The 19,447-nt window shown below is 36.2% G+C and overlaps 1 protein-coding gene across 1 annotated transcript; it reads left to right on the forward strand.

Moving 5' to 3' along the window:
• The first annotated feature begins 32 nt into the window (after nucleotides 1-32).
• On the forward strand, nucleotides 33-19,326 carry LOC149727524 (uncharacterized). The gene is made up of 21 exons (XM_089887586.1): nucleotides 33-187; nucleotides 1,500-1,815; nucleotides 2,215-2,438; nucleotides 4,308-4,466; nucleotides 5,450-5,641; nucleotides 7,443-7,624; nucleotides 8,731-8,854; nucleotides 9,989-10,192; nucleotides 10,938-11,119; nucleotides 11,781-11,985; nucleotides 12,095-12,192; nucleotides 12,739-12,856; nucleotides 13,266-13,387; nucleotides 14,056-14,124; nucleotides 14,624-14,746; nucleotides 15,168-15,305; nucleotides 15,885-16,045; nucleotides 16,311-16,483; nucleotides 16,973-17,137; nucleotides 17,461-17,692; nucleotides 17,923-19,326. The coding sequence occupies exons 2-21, from the start codon at nucleotides 1,509-1,511 to the stop codon at nucleotides 17,991-17,993; spliced, it is 3,249 nt and encodes a 1,082-aa protein (XP_089743712.1). The 5' UTR covers nucleotides 33-187; nucleotides 1,500-1,508; the 3' UTR covers nucleotides 17,994-19,326.
• The last annotated feature ends 121 nt before the right edge of the window (nucleotides 19,327-19,447 follow it).

Genomic DNA, 19,447 nt, shown 5'->3' on the forward strand with positions numbered 1-19,447 from the left:
CGTTGCTCGCACCTCGTGTTGGTAACAAGATCACGTGACAGCAACGTTACGTCATATCCTGGCTTGTGTAAGATGGCGCTGAAATTTTAACAAAGGTTCGCGTCAAGTAGTTAGAAGATTAGAGGCCGATTTCTGCGAGGCCAAACGTTAGTGTTATTAAAATAAAACGGCAGTAGGAAATGAAAAGGTGAGTTTTAGTACGAAATATTAGGTTTTTATTTACTTTGTGAGAGTTTTCGTTGTACATTTATGCGTATGTTAGTGTTTTCGCATCGTCATATTGTAATACGTCAATATACGAGTGATTTGTATGTTATAAACTGGCTATACGTGTTAAGGCGTATATATTTTGTTGTGTGTATGTATTATGATAGCCTGGCATGTCAGTTTTTATGAATATCTTTAAAAATACCTCTTATATATTATGTTGTATAATAGACCTACACAAGCTTGTAGGCTGTGTATGTGAAGTCAGAAAAAAGTGTAATCTCCATATTCACTATTGGTAATCTGACATTATTGGATAATTTTAAAAGCAGAAAGAAGGTATCCTGTAAGACCATTATTTCATGTTTTATGTACAAATTATGGCTGTATATAATTTGAAAATCAAATGACACGGAATATGTTAGTCTTTTATAATGGTCTGATCATATTAGTTCTGTCAGTTGTACAGTGTCAGTTACATGGTTTTACTGCATATAGTTTTCAGACTTTTCAGGCATTCCATAAAGTGAAACAACAGACATGTTTTAGACTTGTATAGACAAGCCAGGCTTTGTTAAATCTTGCCAAAGCCACATTTAGATTTACATTAGGAATGAAACCCATTTAATATTAATGTTGGTAAGATTCAAATACGCCTCATCAAATACCTTTTAGATTTTTGTTTGTTCTATATTGAACCCATAAAATAGATCACCGTATGTAAAGGTTCCTATTATCCACCAAGTTTGTTAAAATGCAGCAGGAAAGGCAGGGTTAGTTAGTTAGGATGTAAAATCATCTGAAACTTGTTACTTGATTTGATGTGACCATGTGACATTGTCTCTCTCTATATATACATATATATAGGCGACTGCTGTAATTTCCAAGATTACCCATCATCCCAAGTTTGGTGCATATCCTTGCTGCCATGCTCTTTAAAATTTTTAAATTCTTTGTTACTGTTTTGTTGCTCGAACCAACAGAGGACTTTAACTTAAGTAAACAACCAATCTCTTGTTTTTGTTTAGGCTTTGTCTATCTCGTTTTATTAACTGTTCACTATAATAAACCCCCATTACTTTTGTTGTACTGATATCTGTGAACCCCGTTTAAATAGTCAACAAATAATAATAACTGTTTACTATAATGAAGCCTAAAATGCTTTTGGCTTTTTTTTGAATTATATATCTGTAAACCCAGCTTAGAACAACATTAGTCAACAAATATATTCGTTATAACACGGATGTCTAGCTCTAAACATTAGCCAACCAATTTCATGTTCCTTCCTGTAGGTTTGTGGCATGATCTTCGATTGCGAGAGGGTAAACAAAGCAACCAAAGTTACGACGATCGAATATGAATCAACTGACGATCTGTGCGCTCATTCTAAGCAGAAACTGTTAACCTTATCTCCTTTGGACCTATTTACTGATCGAAAACGCTCTGCTAGAAAAGGAATTAAAAGAAAACTTGGGGTTACATTGCGCGATTCAGGGACCATAGTTACTTCAGGGGAGAATTTGGTTGGACTTCACTTGTTCCCAACCCACCAACCTAGCATGCATATAGATGATCCAACATTCTATCTACAGCCAACTGCTGCAGCAGGTCAGTTAGTTTGATAGTTTTAACCTTTGGATCCTAACCAGTAGTGTAAGCCCTGTGTGGGGCCAAGACCTCTGCTTATGGACTTGTTTCCTTTAGGGGCGATCGCTGTTAAGTGGTAAATAAAAAAGCAGGGGTGAATATGTTTAAAACAAATGTAGGTTATTTCGTTGATGGAGCAGAAGGCCACTGGTGCTAATTGTCTCTAAAAGCAGTCACAAACCATGAAAAAACAGACAATAGTTTGTAAAATAGATTTTTTAGTTAACTTGTATCATAACATAAGAAAGTTCAAATTATTTCCCCGTATCTTGTTTTTAACAACTGGCATTTTGAATCTTGGATATGTTTTCTGAAAAGATTAACAAATTATACAAGCAGCACCAAAATACTTTTCACCAGGAGCCACCTTCACTGGTTTAGTCCCACACAGCCACATGAACCCCCACCACCCCAACACCACCCAACCCAGCCACACAAGGCTACACCATGGCTTCCAACTTCCCACACCACGTAAGAGCAACCGACACCACCAACCACAACAACAACAACAGAAGGCAACAACCTCCGGCCAGCAAAGTTCCTCCTGTGGCAGCGAGGGAGATTACAAACTTGTTCATCACGAGGTAACATTGGTTTATCTGTAACTTTAAACATTATGCGTGGACATAGGCGCCAAACCTGGGGTGGCAGGGTGGTCAGGCCAACCCTAAAATTGTCTACACTGCATTAATCAGCAAAGACTAGCACCAATTTTGTTTTACAAAATGTACATTGAACTATCCCTGCCTTCCCTGTGTTTGTGAGTGTTACTTTGTTTTATTAGTGTCCTACTAAATTGTAGAGAAATTTGGAAAAAAACTTGTCACCTACTTTTTAAACCTCACGGTTTAACAACTTTAATTCACATTTAAGAATATTTGTTCAACAACCATAATAAAGTTATTGTTAAGAGACATAATTTATTTTGCAAGAATTGTTGCTTTGATAGAAACCTTAGATTTGTAGTTTTGTCCGCCTTTTTGTAAGGTCTCGTAATGGGTTTAACCACGAGATCGGTTCTTGGAAAATAGATTAGGTTGTTCCTGGTAGCAACAGAGGGAGAACATTAGTAATAGATTGCTATTTAAAATCAAGTTAAACTTATTGGGAGAAATTCAAATAGGACCAAAAGTTGGCAGAATGACCATTGTATTATGGTTCTGCAGACTTTACTTTTTAATTTGTAAATTGCTAAATTTATGGCAATATTTGTAAAAATGTCAGAGTAAATTTAGAGTTGTGTCATGTCACTTTATATTTTGAAATAGAGATCTATTTATAAGGAAGTTTTTCGGTGTTTAATTAAAAAGTGTTTGATTTAGCGCTAAAGTTTATAATTATGTAAGGGTTTTCGTTACGTCATTACGCTATTATTGTTCATTGGAGAAAGGAATCCCGTGTTTGCCTTATTGTACGACCTCACCCATGTATATTATAAATATTGTTTTGCATGTTAATGTCACGCTTGTAAAATGCTGTATATAAGCATACTGCGTTGTCGTTGTGTTGGTGTGTTTATAAATATCACTTCTTCAGTTAAATAGTTACTGTTATGTATGCATGCATGTGTGTTTATATATTACACACCTCATGCATTACAGAACCGCATTATGTTATACATGTAATATGAAACAACAGTTAGGTGCAAGTGGTTTATGACATAAATGCTTTCATAAATACTTGATAAGACAATTTACATTAACGGCAAGCAGATGGTGTTTTAAAACACCAAACAGTTTATTTTGACGTCTATGTTTACTGTGTCAACATATAGGCAGAAGTGTATAATGGACCAACACTATTTCACAGACAAATATATTATGATGGAACATTACCACTCTATTATTTTGTGTTTAAAATTCTATTAAGATCCGACAACCCTTTTGTTCATTTTAAAAAATACCAATTTTTACACAATATTTAACATTACATAAAAGCCTTCTGACTTTTATTGGATATTTTAATACATAAGAAAATTGACCAAATTAGCTTGTAGTCCCCTGATATTACGTTATTAGTCATGTAAGTTTTCCCTCCCAGTAACTTAGTTTAAACCAGGTATGCTTAGCCAGTTGTGTAAGCACCTTTATAAACCTCCCAACCACCAAGATAGGCTGACATTAGTCATAAAAGGGTTGATGTAATGTTGGTAACATGAGGTGAAAAACAACTTAATACTAATCTAACTATTGATAACATGCTGATATAGAAGGGTATATACATGCTATACTTACAATGTGTTGTTTGCACATATCTATTAAAACATATCAATACCCTATTTGCTGAATTACAAATTTGGATTATTTAACACAATTAAAGCCCAGTTTGCTAACTGAAACTGTTCTATATGGGTAAGGATATGGGGCTTATGGCAGGTTTGGCCAATTACAGGACTCCACAAATACACTGCATTATTTTCACATATTTAATTACATTCGTTGTACTTTCCTCAGGTCCTGCGTTCGATATCCAGTGAATATGAAGTTTTAGAGTTTCTTGGCCGTGGAACTTTTGGGCAAGTTGTTAAGTGTTGGAAACATGGAACGAATGAAATTGTTGCGATTAAAATCTTGAAGAATCATCCTTCTTATGCAAGGCAGGGACAGATTGAGGTGAGAAGTCCTGGTTTGGATTAAATAATTGGTAGATGTGTAAAAAGGGGGCAGTTGTTTGTCGTTGAAGTAAATTTACGACTATTTGAACCAACCGACCGTCGGCCATGAAATACGACATCCAAATTTCGGTTAAAAAATCTGTGTTTAATTTTTTGGTAGAATATCAGTTGTTAGAAAATGTTACGCAAATAGTTAATTATAAGGTAATGTATATTTATGTAGCACGGGCTTTTCCCAGCTTACCTGTTAAGATTAGGTGTCTTACTATTATCCATTGCATGGTAAGGTAATTACTGTTAAATGGTATATATATATATATATGAATTTTAACATATTTTTGCACAAAAAGGCATTTATTTAGTAATTAAAAATTTAGATCTTTTAAAAACTATGAAACTGTCAAATAATGTAAGCTACAGAATCCAACACTTTTTGTTTGTGTCACTTTCTCATATGGCATATAATGTAAAGGCCCATCCAATGATTCAGTGTGATCTAAAATTAAACTACTTCATTTAAAAACATAATTGATTTTATTGATAGTAGCAGGAACATGGGTGACTTCATATTGTTTAATCAATAAACTCTTTGTGTTGATAATGATAAATGGGGAATTCAAAGCAATTTATTTCCAAACAATGAAGTTACATTAATGAAACATATGCCAGGTTTCTTACACAACCTGCGTCATTATTTTATACTTGATTTAGTTTATATAGACCTCACAGGCTTATTGCTGTCAGTTTTGCTTCGAATTGAGAATGGTGTGTGCCTGAATTCTAAAACACAAAGGTATTAAAACAACTGTTCTGAAATCTGAAATACACTTTTTTAATACCAGTTGAGCCGTTGAAAGTTTGTGGAAATGTTTTAAATAGACTTTCAGTTGAATCCCCCTCTAAACTCCTCGTTGTACTACTGTCCCCCGTAGTATGATTATCATTTACTGTGACCCATATTAACTTAACCTTAACCTCCAGGTTGGGATACTGAACCGACTATCCACTGAAAATGCCGACGAGTACAACTTCGTCCGTGCTTACGAGTGTTTCCAGCATAAGAACCACACGTGTCTCGTGTTTGAGATGTTGGAACAAAATCTTTACGACTTCCTTAAACAAAACAAGTTCTGCCCGTTGAAACTCAAGTATATTCGTCCCATCATGCAGCAGGTACATTATAACTCTTAGTGGAAAATTAACGAAATCTTGATTTATTGAGAATTATATATTTTCAAACTAAATATAGTAGAGTGGGAAAGATGGGACACCATTTTATTCTATTTTCTCATCCCAGTTGGTAGTAAACAAAGAACATTTAAAGAATTATAAAATCGTATCCTCACAACTCACATATGGACCGTTGTTAATTGTTTAAAACACGATCAGGATATTTGGATATTGTGTGGTGTCCCGTCTTCCCCAACCTACTATATCAATCTTTATATTCAGATGATTAATTTTTTTAATGATTTTTTTAGTAAAACAATCATTAATTAAACGCATTCGGCTGTATCACTGTGTGGGTGGCAGGATTAAACTTATTTCGTCTGATCTCCCAATGGAACATTAATTGTCATCTTTCTATTTAAAGCCCTGATTCGTAATACCATGCAAGTGTTATTAAACTGGTGCCAATATTAAGTTTAGTTTGTTTGTTGGTAAACCAGCTTTAACTCAATGAAAATAAATAGTAGATATCTCCCCTGTGTCCAGTGGCACCACCAGTGAAAGAATAATGATTGTCACAGCTGCGCCTGAAAGCTATGGAAACTGTATTAAGTGAAGTTTAAATTAAATTTTGTTAAGAAAATATAATTTTTATGATTAATATATATATATATATAACTTTTAAAATTGTTAAGAAAAGATATCTTTGTTAAAAAAGTTAAAAAAACTTTTGTTAAGACTAAGAAAATTTAAAATAAGACTTTAATGTAATGGGGTTAATAATATGTTCCTCGTGTTTATTGTCACAGCCTGGTAATGAATAAGAAACCACAGCTGCGGGCAATGGAACTAAATTGAGCTTTGATGAGAAATCTTTATTTGCCAAAACTAATTATTCTCAGAAAGAAAATGTTGTTTAACCAGCATTATATTTTTCCAAACATTTTGTCTGCAATTTAACAAAACTAATGTAGGTCAACAATTGCTGAATTAAATTCAAAAGTCCAAGTAAAGTTTTCCAAGCTTCTTATATGATGTTCTATAAATATCATGTTTGTAACTTATGTCGTCGTACTCACAAGATTGTACCGCTCACCCCCCTGTATCATATTTCGCAAACTTATTGAGTTTCCATTGTTCTATGATGTAACAGTGGTCACAGTTCAGCCCACAAACATGGTTGTGATGTCATAATGTTATTGTGCGCCATGCACTCATGGGTGGCCACCCTCCCCTAATGTTGCACAACATGTTTCATTGGACTTGATATTTTAATTAAACCATGGATTGAATCACGAGGGTGGTGACCATCTATGTGCTGACCACCATTGTTCAGTGACCTTTTAATTGAGTTATTGAGTGTTGCTGGGGAAATCTGCTTCATATTTTATAGGTGTAAATGTGTTGACAATTGGAGAATTATGTTATGTATTTTGCCCAAGCTAACTTTTCACTTAAAAATACTTAAAAAATCACAAAAATACCTTCCTACAAAAGTGTGTGGATTTTCAAAGGTTCATTAAAGTCCATAGAAAATTTCAATTATCCTATATTGGTCACACAAGTTATGTGGCAAGGTAATAGAAGCAGTTTTTCTAACGTTATAGAACCTATGGCCACCTAACATAACATATATTGAAAGCTACATGCTACCAATATAATATGAACGTAAGTATTCTCGAGCAAGACATATAACCGGTAACTTGTAAGCGGGCACGAGGTGTATGAAACGGAACTTATGGTTTATAACGACTGTTAATGACCATGTGAGAATGAAAAGTTAGTTTATTTACCCCTTCCACAGGTTCTAACTGCTTTGTTAAAGTTGAAACAACTTGGTTTAATACACGCTGACTTGAAGCCCGAGAATATAATGTTGGTTGACCCGACACGACAACCATACAGAGTTAAAGTGATCGACTTTGGTTCGGCAAGTCACGTGTCTAAGACAGTCCCTTCAACTTATTTACAATCAAGATATTACAGGTTTGTTCATATGTGTTGTTCAACTTATTGTGGGGTTGTAGAAACATATCTTTTTCAGTGAATCCTTCACCGTTCAGATTTACAACTTCTACTTATGTTATTGTTCATGTATAAGCTAAAGTGCCAATGAACAGTTAAACTGGTTGGGAATTGTGTGGCATTTAAATGGCATGAAAAACATTAAACGTTAAAGTAAACATGAATTGGTTTATCTTATTTCCTATGCTTGTATTGTGAACAACAAGTTACAAAACTCTCGAAATTTTCCTGAAATTATTTTAAATGATGGCATTCTATTCTGTATGAAAGTGTGAGGTCCTACAGTGAAGCATGACATGGGACCTGGGATTTAGGCCAGAGTTGGCTCATTACCCCAACATTGTATATACACATTCTATTCTATATGGGTGAAGTCCTACAGTGAGGCACGCCATGGGACCTGGGATTTAGACCAGAGTTGGCCCATTACGCCAACATTGTATATGCACATTCTATTCTATATGGGTGAGGTCCCAAAGTGAGGCACGCCATGGGACCTGGGATTTAGGCCAGAGTTGGCTCATTACCCCAACATTGTATATACACATTCTATTCTATATGGGTGAAGTCCTACAGTGAGGCACGCCATGGGACCTGGGATTTAGACCAGAGTTGGTCCATTACCCCAACATTGTATATGCACATTCTATTCTATATGGGTGAGGTCCTACAGTGAGGCACGCCATGGGTCCTGGAATTTAGACCAGAGTTGGCCCATTACCCCAACATTGTATATGCACATTCTATTCTATGTGGGTGAGGTCCTACAGTGAGGCATGACATGGGACCTGGGATTTAAGCCAGAGTTGGCCCATTACCCCAACATTGTATATACACATTCTATTCTATATGGGTGAGGTCCCACAGTGAGGCACGCCATGGGACCTGGGATTTAGACCAGAGTTGGCCCATTACCCCAACATTGTATATGCACATTCTATTCTATATGGGTGAGGTTCTACAGTGAGGCACGACATGGGACCTGTGTTGTAGACCACAATTAGCACAATGTTAACAGCTTTATATAAAACTTTCAAAACAAAACCTTAAACTTACCACCACACCAGGGCGCCAGAGATAATCCTTGGTCTCCCTTTCTCGGAGAAGATCGACATGTGGTCACTAGGGTGCGTGGTTGCCGAGTTATTCTTGGGGTGGCCGTTGTATCCTGGGGCGTCGGAATATGACCAGGTAAGGCTAACAGATCGGTAACTTTAATAAATTTTTGCCTGGTAGACCCTTGGTAATTACTACTAAGATGCTGTAGGAAAAATACCAAAACCACAGCAATAAAAAAACAGCAATAACTATCAAATAAGGCAACCCTGTTGGTCTAACCTGTTCATTACCTTAAATAAATCGTAATTATCTTAAGAATTAGATCGTGGGTATGCTTTGTAATTGTTACTTTCTCCCTCAATACTTGGTTGTTATTTCAGTCTCTTATGCCAATTTGTCTTAAACTTTGTGCTGTTCAACTATTGTGAAACATTCTATTTGTTTTACTTATTGGCATGGAAAGTACTCAATGTATTTTAAATAGAGGGCTGCACGGTAATATTTGCAAAATAGCATTTTTAAAGCTATTCTGTTTTACTAATAAAGTCAGTGCAAATGTTTATTATTTTCCTAGTTGGCTGTAAGCTGAATATGTTTGAAAAGAAGTAACTTATGTTTTATGTATTTGCGTTCGGTATTTTACTTCATAACAGTGTTTGTATTCATCTGTTATTATCATAAATACTTAAATACAAATTGTTTAAAACAAGTTTTTGTAATAATATACTTTATCATGTAACTGCAATAACTGTATTGTTGTGTTTAAAATTAAATATTTTCAATTATGTGGTTATCGCTTATGACGCATGGTCTGTGTATCCACGAGGCACATAATAATTATCTTATGTTTCGTTGTTTATCAAATGAAAATAATATTTAAATTTTCAGATTCATAATTGTTTTGCACTAACATAAGCTTAATTTGATGAAGCAATATTTTCAAACTTGTATAGCGACAAAGTCGGCAACATTGACGCCATGTGTAACTTGGTACAACTTCTCGTCAGAATAAAAATAGAATAACAGTATAAAAGACCTATTTTAATTTCTAGTGATATTTAGTGGGACATTATCATCATAAAAGAGGCACGCGCTTAATAACTCAACAAAGTATTTTATATCCTCAATGCCAATGAATTGTAAAACCAAAACCTTATTAACCGTTGTTGATTGTTGAAAACACAATCGGGATATTTGGATATTATGAGCTAAAGGTGTCCCAACTTTCCCCACCCTACTATAAATAACATACCATCCTCATCACAGATCCGGTACATCTCGCAAACCCAAGGTCTCCCATCACTACAACAGTGCAACGATGGAACCAAAACACCCAAGTTCTTCATAAGGCATAACGGCACGTATCCTCTATGGAGACTTAAAACACCTTCAGAACATGAACAGGAGAGTGGAATTAAATCCAAAGAAGCGAGAAAATACATCTTCAATTGTCTGGATGATATGACGCAGGTTTGTAGAGGTTCAAACACTTGACATCTGTCGTTATATTTGTCTCTAACCACCCACCTGTCAAAGCTGTCATTTAAATATATTGTATTTTTAAAGTAATATGGAACAATAACAACAGCGGGTTTAACCAATTATAAATAAACAACTTTGTTAAATTTTGCTAATCACCTCGCTTACACATGCTAAAGCTGCCTCCTAAATTTATATTTAAATATATATCTATAAAAGTAAATTTAACAGCAGTGGTTATATAAATAACCAACTTATAAATAAATAGTTTTGTTAATAATAATTTTAATGAACATCTGTCTAACAGCTAAATTTATCCCACAATTCCAACATTATGTAACACGTTTGTCGAACTATATCCAACTTCTAGTCAAAGATGCCTCTGTTGTGGTTTCCAACTCCCTTTTATGTTTATTGTTTAGGTTTTGCGTAAACAATGGTTATGATATTACAAGCACAATACTGATTATTTGATGGTCATTCATAGAAAATGATCAAACATGAAACTAAATATATGTTTGGGCATAAGTTATTGTTTTTCATTCAATATTGCAATATTTTGTTGGTAATAATTCTACCACAATTTCATAACGAATTTTATTTCACAACAACTTTGTACATTGGTTTAAAAGCTTGCCTGTAGACCAGTGGCAGTGGATACTCGGTTTGAGGCTTGACGTACCATTATTGTGGGCATTATGTTAAGACACACTTGTTAACTGCAATCCACCCCCAGGTCAATGTCCCACAATACGATAGCGCGGACATGATGGCGGAAAAAGCCGATCGACGGGAATTCCTGGATTTGTTAAAACGAATGTTGGTACTGAACGCGGAATGCCGAATCACTCCGGGAGAAGCGCTCAATCATCCTTTTGTAACGATGAGTCATCTTATTGATTATTCACATTCAACGTTGTGAGTTGTTGTTTATCAAGATCAGGTCTTGATGTAATTTAGCTATTTATGGATATAGGTGTAGGTGTATTAGTACCTGCTACCCAAATTTTTAAACAGGCATGACATTTATTCACATTCAACATTGTTAGTTTGTTGCTGTATATTAAAACTAAGTGCTGAGGTGATGGGTTATTTCAACCTATATCCCAACCCATGGTATCCAACCCTTTATCCATTCAATTGAATATATAGAAATAAGTTGGTACAGGAGGCAAAAATAGAAATCTTGTTGTTATGTGCTAACCTTGGGTATGAACGCTTAGGCGCCTAACACGGGTATGCAAGGTATGCGTGAATACCCGGGAAAGTCAGATCACCCGTGCGTACCAAGTATAAATGCATAAACAATTTAATATCTTACAAATATGTTTTAAAATAAACACCAGCTTATTCAATAGTGGCGGTGCAATGAAGTCAATTGCCCAAATAAAAGCTCATATGTGGCACAAGAAAAAAAATGTTCAGGCTTTTGCCGACATAAACTATTATCTTTTAAAACTTATGGGTATGTTAATATTTCAAAAACTAGGTACCTATACATGAACCCCTGTGTGGTGTAACCTTATAGAATACACTTTTACAAGTAAAGTATTTCTAATATATCCCTTCCCACCCCCAGAGTTAAATCTGCTGTGCAAAAGATGGAAGTTTGCCGACGAAACCACAACGTTTATGACATCATTGGACGGCAGAATCAAGCGGTGGCAGTGGCACAAGCCGCGGCACCTGCCGCACCTTTCATACCAGGGTTTGGTGCCACGTGTCCTAGTGTTGGCGGCTCCACTACAATTGGTGCGGGGCTGCAGGTTCCACTAGCTAACCAGGTGAGTTCAGTAATTATGGGGATTACCCTTAAACCTAATGAGGTAATGGGTAAAACCAATAATTCCTAACAATAGCTAAACAATTCTATAAACTCCCAATTTGTCCCAGCCTTCCCGATCGAACGGACACACGTACGCACGCCCGGGAGCGTTCCAGCAACCATTGTTCCTGTGCCCAGCTTATGGGTTGCAATCAAGTCCTACCAGGTAAGCCCTACATATGGTTACATGATATAGCGTAACTAATACCACACAGATACTTGTTATTATATATGTATGGTTACATCACATGTAGATACACTAGATTCTTTAGCTGTATTGAATCTTTAAAAACTAATAATTTACAATTTGAACATTTGCTGATCTGTATATTTGTAAACATATTTATACACAGTATGCTCAATCTATGGTTGTTGTGCACAGAACATCTGCGTAAAGTACAAGTTTAAACTCGTCTTTACTTTTAGAGATTTTTTTTCTACATTTTCTATTTTCATATTATCTCGAAAACAATACTTTCTTTTGCGATCGAACACAGAGTTGTAAAACCTGAAACAACAAAATCTTAACGACTTAATATTAAAACCAGGTGTGCTTTGGTAAAATAAATTCAACATAATATATTCTTTTAATTTATCCTAACAAAGGCATTTTCCCTCTTACCTAAAGCCAACCATAACATTATAACCTTCAAAGGTGTAAAAATAAAAACATTAAAAATAGGAACCCCTTTACCCATCATACATCCCACAGGTCCCACCACCAAGTTCCCCCATTCAACGGGACGGGAAACCCACTCGTCCCAACCACGCAGAATGTTGCGCAATCTGTTGCAGCTCAACTGACACTGCAGACACCGTTGCTAGCCCAGGTAACATGGTTCGGGAAATGCTTTGTTCGAAGGTTTTTACAATAAATTCGGCGAATCTGACCCTGATCTGGTGCTCAGATAGTTGAACGATTTTGTGTAAAGAAATACAGTAAGGATCTGGTGCTACAAAACCATAACAGACAACAATGAAATCCAACCATTGTATGAGATATATATTTCACCTAAATGGCCTCGTAAGTCTTGTAAGGTTTTTCAGGCGAAATATATATTTCTTAATGTTTGTTGGATTTGATTTTTGTCTGTTAGGTATTTGATAGCACCAGATCCTTGCTTTGTTTAAAGGAATGTAATTTTTCAAATATGTTGTTTTGTTGAAACACTTATGCGTTGTCTCTTCATCAAAATATGAATTCCATACCTTACTAACCCCCCCCCCCCCCTCCCACAGAGCAACGCCCTCCATACAAGACCAGTATTAGTTCCAGCATGGCAACAACTACCAGGGTTTGCGGCAGCGGCAGCAGGGATCCAACAACAACTAGCAAGCGACGCGCAAGCTGATATACTAATGTAAGTGGTAACTTTGTATAATTTATAGTGGTGTCTGTTTATATACAGTGTAGATATGCAAGTCAACCGTAAGAATTTTGCAAAAACCACTTGATTATCCAATTATGTGAGCGAATTATCTTGTGTTATTTATTAATAAGATACAAACTTACTTATAGTTAAAACAATTTATTCACGCAATCCCTGGAACTGAATAAAACCTAATTATGCCAATCTATGTTTGAGGTAATGTAGATTAAAATTGATGGTAAATTAAGGTTTGCACACAGCGTAGTTTAATTATCGTCTGGTTAAGAGGCACAAACTTTATATGCATTTGCCCAACAATATACACCATTACATTACATGTAAACATATCCTTCATATAAATAATTCAAACCCTGGATCTCCCTAAGCCTAATTCATGTTCACCTTCTGTCTTTTATTACTAGCAGTTCTCACTTTAACTCAGAAACTGCTGTTGTGACAAAGTTGTAACGTAAGATGACATCCTGATTGCGTCTTGCTCTGTGGCAGACAAAACTTGGTTGAAATAAACATTTGGTTTAATTTTTCAACCAGAAAAGCAGTTTCTAAATTATATTATAGGTGGCAGCAGGAGCAGTAGAACTTATTTATTCAAATATTGTTATTATTATTACATCATAATTGTATCTATGACATCACAGGAGACAACAAGGGTTCACAGCAGATGGAGCGTTCAGTCATTATACCGGTCAACCTGGTAATAAACGAAGGTAAATGATAAATATTATTATAAATTTAAATATTATGATATAATTCCTAGTGATGTAACTGAAACACATGGATTATGTGAAATATAATTAAATACACCACGTTTTCTACCAGATTAACCATTCAAAGATAATTAACATTACGCCCCGTAGCAACGGAATATTACCCAATGTTTATCTATCAGTGTCTTGGAAACCAAGACAATAAACAACCTTCATTGCACATTTGTGTTTGTGTGTTGCCTAAAATTGTTTTAAAAAAAGTCATTGTTTGTTTGAATTCCAAAATCTGGACTATTTTGGGTAATTTTCTATACAAACCCTGTTTCCAAAAAAGTAACTATTCCACCAACACACTTAAAAAGAGAAAAAAAATAAAAAATAATTTCAAAATCTGGACTATCCTTGGTAATTTCCTTTATAAGTCCCCGCTTTCAACAAAGTATCTACCCCACCAAGCACTAACCCCTCCCACCAACAACTAACCCCCTCCCATTCACAGGGGAATGCTTGGGTCACCCTACGTGCCCCCCATCCTCATCACTGACACCCCGGTTAGCGTGATCACCATCAGCAGCGATTCAGAAGACGATGAACAACAACCGATGGCCATCTGCCCTTCATTGTATGGATTTCTATTATATTTATAATTATATGTGTTTGTGTGTATAAGTTTGTGTATGTTTGTATGTATTTATATATATATATGTGTGTTTGTATATGTGTGTTTGTATATGTGTACATATATATATATATATATGTTTTTGTATGTCATTATATTGCATGTATGATTATATTTGTGCTTGTATATGTGATTTATAAATGTAGTTACTGTAAGAACAGGACTTTCTTTTAAGTGTCACTAGTATTAATTTTGTTAAAGCCTTCTTGTATGCATTTACATTTGTTTTTATGTATTTATATCATTGATGTTCTTTTATAAGTGTAGCGAGTACTGTATAGGTAGACTGGTAAAGCATCCATTCATATGTAGATGTATATATATGTGTGCGTGCATATCTAATACCCTTGTCCATTTACCCCAGGCAACGAAACAACGTGTTAAGTTGCGTAACGGTAAGGGACAGCCCCATGGACCCTGAACGCCCCATGTACCCCGATAGCCCCCGTAGCAGACGGAAGATGGGACCCACTGCTGCCCCCTACTTTGATATGACTCCAGGGTGAGTTTCAATTAGAACAAAATATTGGACAGTCTGATACAAGACGATCTGTTAGCTAGCGGGCAAAAATTTATACAAAGTTAGATCAATGGTGGAAAAAGGTGTGAAAAGCTTTACAACAAGGTACATTCCTTGTAGAATATTAAAGCCTTTGCCTTTTTTATAAAAACTATTTTACTCATTTATGTTTTGTTTTAAGTTCAAACCAAATATTGGCCTGTAGGTACAGAACAATTTGCTATCCAGTGTGGCAAACATGAAACAACATATTTGTTTGTTACAAACAAACAATATGCTACATTACCATTGATGCATACTCTGCCAAATGTCTGGAACCAGTACTATATATACTTTATATGTGCATAAATATTAGCTCTATTATTCTATTCTATATGGGTGAGGTCTTTTAGCATCTGGGTTTGGGCCAGATTTAACCCACCACTCATACTACTATATTAACTTGGTTAAACTAAGTCATTAGATTAAGTTATATAACCCATATGTGCAGTACATACAACATCCCTGTTAGCTTAGTTATATATTCCCCACCATGGTTGATCTAACTGTGTTACCCCCCAGCCAAGTGATGGAGATAGTAGGGGAGACCCCCCACTACCCCGCCCAACATAGAAGTAACCGCGATGATAAACTGTACAATCCTGTCGCTACGACGATGAAATATACCGGCCAATCAGTGGCCGAGGGACAACGTGCAGTGAAGCGCGACTTGGATGCAGAAGGTAATTGGTTGGTTTAAATTTGATTTTTCGTCTCGGTTGATCTTAAATGTTGGGGTAATGAGCCAACGCTGGCCTAAATCCCAGGTTCCATGGCGTGCCTCACTGTAGGACCTCACTCATATAGATTAGAATACAGTTTTGAAAAGTCGAACAAATATTATTTGAAATTCTTTTTAATTCACTGTTAACTGTCATTTTTTTGGGAAATAGTTATTTATTTGTTATTTTAAAAAAGTTACTTAAAATTGACGTAACCATCTCACAGTATCCGGTGCTCGACCGCAAGGGTTTCCACAATCGCACAAATACCCACAAAAACAAGATCGTCCACGCACATTAAATGTGGTGAACGTACCTGCTTCCATGGCTACAGTTGCCCCCGCCATCGGAGGGGGCTATGGGGCTGCGATACAACTACAACCCCTAAACTTAAGCCAGGTAGGTCAATATGGAATAAATTATCATCAGTGTATGTTGTTATATCTACAGGCTAATGTATAGTATCGTGATGATGGATGAATTGTGTTAATTTTGTCTTGAGTTTGCTATCACCAGAAACACTTATATATTGAATGGCTGTTTACCAAACATTAAAACAATCCACGTTTATCCAATTACTGCTGAATATCAGAATTGAAATTCTTGCTGATAATTCAAAGCTCCCACTGTGTTTTCTTGTAATGAATGTTTTGCTGACAATTAAAATTTAAAGTTCGATTTTGCTAAAAGTTTCATTAACAGCGGGGTAAACTGCTTTGTGCTTGAACTGGATTGTTCAAACATATGCTGTCACCCTTGTTGTAAAAGTTGGGGTGGCATGTCTACCCCAACCACCCTCAATATTACGCCCAATGCACACCTAACAAAATTCCACAGTGTTGACCAATTAAAAACACACAAAGTAACTTCATACACCTCCCTTACCAGAATGGCAACACTAGTGACCTCCCATCAAGATACAGACTGGGCATCTCATCAACATCGGGCAACACCTCGTATATATCTCCCACTCAACCAACGTCCTACCCAACTTACATGCAACCATCGCCCTCCATTAAACCAGGAAACCCTGCGACTCATCTGCTTGGACCGGTACGACCGTGTGTTATTCTCATGAATAGATGAATGTAACTTGTTCATTTGCCAAACCTTATGTTTATGAAATCTATGAATGAATGTAAAACTTTTATTGCGTTGCCCTGCTATCGTTGCTCCACCATGCTAGAGCATTGCCGTATTAGATTAAGTATTAATGAATGAATAAATGTAACTTGTTTATAAGCCATATGTCTTATCAATTTGCGCATATATATATTGTTGCTACCATTGTCTTCATTATAAACTTTTCGATTCAAAACTGAAACCATTTTCAATAATGTTGTTTTAAAAATAAACCAACTGTTTATATTTCTTAGGTACGACCACAATTCACATCCAGTGGGTTCCTTACCCAGGGGAACCACCCCCAACTCGCTATTAACCCCCACACCCTCATCCATTCACCCGCCATGACCCACGCCCATGTGCAGCCCCACCTTGGGGCAGGGGGAACCACCCATCACCCCACAACAGCTGCAGCAGCGGCAGCACAAGCCATTTTCCAACAGTATGCAAGGCAAGCTTACAGCACTACAGGCTCACCAAGCGGTTCGTAAAATAACTCGTCTTCCCTTTATATACAGATAAAGTTTTGGTGTTAGTTGTTGTAAAAGTTAAATATAAGTTTTTTGTTACAATTTTAGAACAAAATTTTTAATATTTTGTTAATTTTTTGAGGAGGGAAATTTAAAATGTTTTAAAAGGGTATTTTTCGAGGCATGGCTAGCTTACTGTCTAACTCCCACCATCAGTGTTTTAACATCATTATTTCCTTACAGGTGTTTATGCAGCAGCTTACCCAGTTAGCCCCAACAAGCCGTACACCTACCCCTACTATTATCAGACTTAGCTGATGTGATCATGTCGTTGCTGCCTTTATTGTACTAGCACTCGTATTGGTTAATTGTAGCTTTCACCATTTTATCGTCAGCCTTTTATCTCTTTGTTTTTAGCCTTTGTATTATCATAAGTAACATGACAAACACGCATTGTCCCCACAATGTACCATGTATCGGTGACGTGATGTATTTGTTTTCGATTGTTGAATTTGGATCGGGTGTTAATGCGCGTCCTAACCTGCTTAAACAATCGGAACAATTATATCACGACGCCGGCACAGCACAAACATAGATATTTTATAAATAATTTTTGTGGCCACTTGGTGTCATCTTCTTCACTGGTCCCCCAAGTATTAACCCAAACTTCATTGTTTTTGTTTGTGATGTCATTGGATCCATTATGATGTCATAGCAACCATTGTCATCGCCCCTGTTTCTAAACTTCCTAAATTGTTTTGGCAACGAATTATTTTATTCCGGAAAAATCTCATTTGAATATGAGAGTTCACTGTAGGATTTTAATAAGCTTTGATAATTAATTCGCTGTGATTTTAAGTCTTGTATCGTGTAGTTTCAGACAGATAATGTTTTCTGTTTTTACCCTTTTTGCTTGTTGATTTGTAAATGGTATGGTTTATCCATAGGCTGGTGTTTTCGTGTTATATACCCGGCTCTCACCTTTTTAATCTTGCACAATTCGTATCAAAATACCCAGCACCATAATCCATGTGGCACGTAGTTTTGTACATAGAGTTCTTTATATCCTGGTGCTGTGTTTTAACCCAGTTATTTTGCCAATATTCCCCGCACATATAATACTCATACGCTCCAACCTTCGCGAGGTGGAATCTCTTTCTTTACTCTTTGAACACTTTCTTGTAGAATGTAGATGATTTTCTTACGCTTAGTCACTAAGACGCAAATGTTCTTTGTTTACCCGCGGGCGTTCTAACCACTGCCCAACGCCTAAGCGGAGAAATTCTCGCTGACTTTAAAACCTTAATTGGAACAAGCGTTGTGCCAAAATTCAAATTTCGAATTTTTTTTTCAAAATTTGGTAATGTGCACCATCAAAATATCGTAACCTCCCATGCCCCCTAGTGGCTCGCTCCCATAACATATGATATACATCCTTGTAGTTTGCTGTGAATGGCCAGTGAGTAAGGCCTGCTGTATTAACTGTAAATGTGTGCAATAGACTTGTATAAAATGTGGTAGATTAGTGGCCATGCATGTAACTTTGCTTTATATGTTGATTGTAGCTTCTAACCCAGCAAGCCCCAACCTCACCAAGTACTCACCCCTATTCTATTTGTCTAAAATAAATTCAGCTCATCTTGGTCATTGTGTTGATCTTATTCATAGTATATACCAATGGTACACATATGTATTGAATGAATGTCACTTGTTTATATACCCACCGTAGTTATAAAACAGGTTTCGCTTACGAGGTACCACCTATGTA

Source organism: Ciona robusta, chromosome 11 (genome assembly GCF_009617815.1).
Source record: "Ciona robusta chromosome 11, ASM961781v2".
NCBI classification, from domain to species: Eukaryota; Metazoa; Chordata; class Ascidiacea; order Phlebobranchia; family Cionidae; genus Ciona; species Ciona robusta.